Genomic DNA, 6000 nt, shown 5'->3' with positions numbered 1-6000 from the left:
TGGTGTACATATATATTTAAAAACAGAGCATAAGTGTTCAGGGTACTTAAAAATACAAATGATAGACAAAGACATAGCCAAGGTATGCTGATGAGATCGCCTGGAAATAGTCGCTTTGAATGCTGGCTTCCCCAGTCTAGCAGCATTGGTGAGGAGGACAAAAGAATGATCTGAGAGATGGGTGGGGCCTTAGGCACCTGGGCCTACCTAAGATTCCGGTTGGCCCAGGTGTCTAAGGCCCCGCTCATGGGCAGGGCCTTAGGCACCTGGGCCAATCAGGCCTTAAGCCCCTCCCCGGTTCATCCCACAATGACCAGGAAGGGGCAGGCCTGCCTCATTCCGATGGAGGCGGGCCTGCCGGACGGAGGGAAGACCCGGCCATCGTTACAGCCGGCCATTGTTATAGGTTAGAGGGGGAGTCCGGGGGGTTAGGAGGAGTTCTAGTGGGGGTGGGGGTGTCACAGAGGTCACGGAATCTACGGTGGGGGTGGAGGAGTCATGGAATCTATGGAGGTTGCAGAATCTACAGTGGGTGGGGTTCCGGCAGGAGGGATTGGGCACCCTCCTGCCCGTTTATTTGGGGGGGTGGACTGGCAGCCACAGCTGCTAAACTTATTGCAGCAGGGACATCCCAGTTTGCTTTCTTGAACACTGCAACACAACAAATGGAGGATTTCAATGTATTGTCAATTCCTAGACAGAAAATACTTCTTGTCACTGAATTTCTTTTTTAATAGAACATTGCATCTCTGTATACTTTATTAAAACCAGCTAATCATTAGAATATTTCTATTAAATCCCCATTTTCTTTCCTACTTTCTTGGGCTATTTTCAGAACATCTTAAGCTTTACTGTATGAAGTTTATGTTGCAGGCCCTTTTCTAAACTGTCTTCACTCTTTCAATATACATAAGATACAACCTCTAGAACTGCGTGAAAACTTCTATGTATGCATGTGAGCATACAGTTGTTTTTCCCTTGTTGCATTAAGCCCTTATACAAATACAAGATGGATTGACAAAGGAGTACCAAAACCTCTCACAACATTCCGTGTACCTAATTACTGGAAAGCCTGAGTTCTGCACAGATTATTATTCCCCAGTCCCCACAGCTTTATTGTTAATGTTTTTATCGTTAATATGTTGAAGACAAACTAGCTCAACCATTGTACCAGCCTGTCTGCTTTGTTTTGAATGCCTAGCAGAGCTTCCAAGTTATCTAGTTTCAGGAGGGAAATTTCAAGTCAAGTCCTAGATTTCTGACAACCTCATCTTTGTGCATTATGATTAGGGCACTTGCTGATTTTTCCAACCCATCACAACTACCACAGAGATGTCAAGTTACTCAGTTCCACACTGAAGATTTTGGGGTAGTCCTGGATTTCTATTTACCCCTTCATGGTGCATTACAAGACTTCACTGATTTCAATGGGCAGGAGGAACCCACACTGCCTTGGGATCTAAGGTCAAAACCAGAACTGTGTAACTAGGCATCTCTGGCTGTGGGATTTACGTTCCTTGGAACTGGGTTATCTGGTATCCGTAAGATCAGGGCTACAGAATAGGTTCAATTCCTGAACATGACTGCCTACATGCTTTTAAACATACTGTTGTCCTTCCATAAATATTTGTTCTAAATACATTGTTCGCTGAGTGCATTGTTTTTGTTTCCTGGTTAATAGGAATTACAGAATTTCTCGCTTGTTGCGCAAACGCATCGCAAAAAAAGCTACCGGACTTCGCACAAACGAGAACCCTTCCTTCCAAGCCCACCTCTTCGGCATCATAAGCCCGCGCCCAGCTCTGGGGCGGCGCGATGCAGTGACGTCAGCTTCGCCCTGCCCTGGGGAACCCCGGCAGTTGCCATTCGGGGCTGCGGGGCGGAAGTGCCGGAGTTATGCTAGGGTTGGGCGGCCCTTGAGCCGGTCCCTGTACCGCAGCGGTTCCCCCCCCCCCCCCTCCGGAGGTCGAGGATGGCGACGGCGACCAGGAGAAACAGTCCGCCCCTTCTCTCTTGCGCTTCTTCGTCTACAACCCCAAATTCGGTCCGCGCGAGGGAGAGGTAGGTTGTAAGCACCATCCCTTAGCTGTCAGTGCTGGTTTTGCTTCCGTGTCACTCGAGGCAAATCGTCGGGTGCACTGAAACAGGTTGACTCAGTGGTCTCCAGCTCCAACCCTTTGCAGGGCCACATTTGGGATTTGTAGGTACTTGGAGGGCCTCAGAAAAAAAATAGTTAATGTCTTATTAAAGAAATGACAATTTTGCAAGAGGTAAATCTCTTTATAGTTTATAAATATTTCCTTTTGGCTAAGTCTTAATAATAATATTGTAATTTATAGCTAAAGAGACAGACATATGATCAAGAAACTGTTTTATTTTACTTTTGTGATTATGATTTAAAAAAAAACATACCGAGGCCCTCAAAATAGTACCTGGCGGCTGTGAGTTTGAGACCACTGGGTTGACTTATGCATAGAAAACATCAAGTTGTGGGTCACGAATAGTGGCCTGGCCTGATCATTGATGTCAAGGGATTTTTGACTCGAGCTTGTGCCCTTTTCAGTGCTATAACTTAGCGGCTTACTTTCAGGTGCAGTAGTTGTTTCCCGGTAAGTTTGTACCTTTTCATGTGCAGGAGTAAAACTGTGGAATGGCCTTGTTGGCCTAATTCGGAAATATGGTGATGGGAGTTCAGGAAACTGCTGAAAATGCAATTATGTGTTGATGCATTTCTTTGAGCATTTGACCTATTGTAAGGATTGAATCTTTCTGCTTTTGCTTTTATCTGTTCTGACCTGCATGTAACTTTATTGTAAACCGTTTCGGAATAAAACGGTATAGAAATTTTAAAAATAAATAAATACCTGAGCCATTGAAGAGTTAAACGACTTGTCCAAGGCCACAAGAAGCAGCAGTGGGATTTGCACCCTGCTTTTCAACCCACTCCTGTAACTATTAGGCTACTCCAGTGTTCCTGCTTTAGTAGGGTTTGAAGGGTGTGCTGCTGCAATATTTCTCCATCCTCTGTATGTTTCAGAGGGTGGCCTGGCTGTGGGAGAAAGCCTTTAGAACTTGCTGTGGTAACCTGATGGCTTGAATTGGCAGGTATATAATGTGAGAGAAAGCAAGGTGCATGGCATCAAGTTATCCAGTTCCATCAGATTAGATTTTAAGCTAGTGCTAGTTTCTGATAACCCTTTCATGGTGCATTATGGGACCTGCAGCACAAAATCAGGGGCTTCAAATACCACACTGTTTTGAATTGTAAGTTCAAAACTAGGACTGGCCAAAAAGTCTCCCTTCTGGAATTGTGTATATTGGCAGCACTGCCATCCACCTGTGACAGACTCCTATTGTCTTTCTGTGGCCCAATTAACCTATCTACTGCTTTATCAAAATTTCAGTGATCAGTAAATGCTTTTGTAGTGAACCTCTCAGTGCAGATTATTATACTTATCCTGTTTGGAAGAGATGAAAGCATAGACTTCTGCCTTAAGACTTTTGTGTATATTATGGGGGGGGGGGTGGGGGGTTTGCACCAAAATATAAAAGCTGCTGTCCACCATCATTACGTTAACAGTTAAGATCACAAGCAACTGCAAGGTTTTGTAGTCCTCACACACTTGGAGGTTTGCAGAAACTGTTCAGATTGCTGTGCTTATGAATTCTACAATTTAATTGATAGTTTAGTTGTTATATCTGTACTTTGCCTTAATTTTTCTTAATATTCAGTTTGTCAGTTGGTTGCTTGCTTGCTGTGGCGCATTTGTAATTCTTCATTTTTCTTCTTTTAATGTTTTTCTCATTAGGAAGAAAAAAAGATTCTTTTCTATCATCCAAATGAGGTAGAAAAGAATGAAAAAATTAGAAATGTCGGTCTGTGTGAAGCAATTGTACAGTTCACAAGGTAGTAAGATGAAACATTTTTCCTTATATTATAAAACAGTTCACTGGTAATATATATAATTTGCCCCTAAATATCTTTTTTTTTCCTACTTTTCCAGGACCTTTAGTCCTTCAAAGCCTGCAAAATCCTTACACACGTTGAAAAACAGACAGTTTTTTCATGAACCAGAAGAGAACTTTTGGATGGTCATGGTACTTCTTTGTAAAATATCTTGCTGCTAAATAGTTTGTGTTGTATTAGAGATGAAACTATTCCGTTTCTGAGTGATAAACTCAGCTCGGATCTTTTGCTCTGCTGAGGACCCTGCCCTGCCAGGCGGGACACCCAGCTTTTGAGCTGTTTCTGAATCCTTCACCATGGAGTCAGAAGTATTGATGGAGCAGGTGACAGAAGCACTACTGATCCACCCAAGAGCAACATTGCAAGTGGCAATGCTGCAGTCTGCTTCAGTACTTCGAAAGGGAGGCATTTGCAGAAAGTTGAATGGAAGGACTTCATACTGCAGTAAGAAAGGGAGGAAGATGATTTAATGCTGAAAATCAGTACGGCTACTATAGCCAATGTTTTCACAGTTTTCATCTGATTATTCTAAAATGCTGCAGTGAAATGCACAGTGGAATATTGTGCAATATTTAATGGTCTGATGTTTTAGGTTGTTCAGAACCCTACGATAGAAAAACCCAGCAAGGATGGAAGACCTGTAATAGAGTATCAAGAGGAGGAGTTACTGGTAAGAAACACTTTTGAGTAACATAGTAAATGACAGCAGATAAAGACTTAAATGGTCCATCCAGTCTGCTCGATAGTCACATGCCTTATAAATTCATAATTAAATTGCCTTTTATTCTTTGATATTTCTGGAACATAGACTGTAGACTGTCCTTAGGTTCCAACTACTGGAGTTGCCATCCAAGCTCCTCCAGCCTATCCAAACCATCTCGTCATTTGCGGGATATGGGCCATAGAAGTCTGCCCAGCACTGTCCTCATGTTCTAAATCAGTGATTCCCAACCCTGTCCTGGGGGACAAGCAGGCCAATTGGATTTTCAGGTTACTCCTAATGAATATGCATGAGAGAGATTTGCATATAATGGAAGTGACAGGCAAGCAAATCTGCTCCATGCATATTCATTAGGGCTATCCTGAAAACCCGATTGGCCTGGTGGTCCTCCAGGACAGGGTTGGGAACCACTGTTCTAAATTACTGGAGTTTCCATCAAAGTCCTCCCTGACCCATCTTAAACCAAATTGCCAAGTAAGGGACACAGACCGTGCGAGTCTGCCCAGTGTCAGCCTTACGTGTTCATTTTATAGCATTCCATTATCTAATTAGATTCGCTTTGTTCATGTCATGCTTTTTTGAATTTTGTCACCATTTTCGTCTCCAGGGTATTCCAAGCATTTGCTTAGAAGTTTTTAATGAGATTACAAACAAAGGCCCTGCCTCTGATCCAGGTAGCGGAGGTCTCCACTCCCCATACAATGAGGCTCAAGCTGTATTCGTTTTGGGGATTTCCAAATGAAAATTTTGTACTTGTGTGAACAGTTCCATTTTCAACCAGGCCATGCTATGAGTAGGGATGGTTGCCTGGAGGTGCTTGATTTATCAGCTACATGGATTCTAAATGTACTAAGTGATATTTAAGGGCAAAATTGAAGAGATACTCTTAAAGCATGTGTTAAAATAGAATACAGGGTTATTATTGGAGATTCCAACTAGAGAATGACACAGGGACAAATTTTTCCCCATCCCCGTGGGAACTCATTTTCCCATCCCATCCTGGAGAGTTCGATTCCTGTTCCTGCTCCATTCCTGCAAGCTCCGTCCTCATCTGCACAGGCCTCCTAGACACATCTACCAGAACTCATCTGCACAGAACTCCTAGACACATCTACCAGAAAGAAGATTATCAAGGTAAGAACCTAATCTTCCATTTATAGACTTCAAGGTGTAATGTTACTGTGCACACGTACTGCTTTCCTGTGGTTACAATCAAGAGTGATTTACATATATAGAACTGCAATGGGAATTGAACCCAGTTCCCCAGGTTTACAGGCCGCTGCACCAAACGTAGAGTTCAAAGTCACTGGAT

General features: G+C 43.1%; 1 protein-coding gene across 1 annotated transcript in view; it reads left to right on the top strand.

Annotated features, from left to right (window-relative positions):
* The first annotated feature begins 2237 nt into the window (after positions 1 to 2237).
* Positions 2238 to 6000, top strand: part of LOC117345750 (vacuolar fusion protein CCZ1 homolog) — a 41354-nt gene continuing 37591 nt past the window's right edge. Inside the window, exons 1-4 of the mRNA XM_033914854.1 lie at positions 2238 to 2270; positions 3810 to 3907; positions 4005 to 4098; positions 4560 to 4637. Of these exons, the coding sequence (XP_033770745.1) occupies positions 2253 to 2270; positions 3810 to 3907; positions 4005 to 4098; positions 4560 to 4637 (288 nt within the window). The 5' untranslated portion in view covers positions 2238 to 2252. The remainder of the gene's footprint in view (positions 2271 to 3809; positions 3908 to 4004; positions 4099 to 4559; positions 4638 to 6000) is intronic.

Source organism: Geotrypetes seraphini, chromosome 11 (genome assembly GCF_902459505.1).
Source record: "Geotrypetes seraphini chromosome 11, aGeoSer1.1, whole genome shotgun sequence".
In the NCBI taxonomy this organism is placed as follows: domain Eukaryota; kingdom Metazoa; phylum Chordata; class Amphibia; order Gymnophiona; family Dermophiidae; genus Geotrypetes; species Geotrypetes seraphini.
The sequence above is the reverse complement of the archived record's forward strand: the minus strand, read 5'-3'. Positions and strand labels throughout refer to the sequence as shown.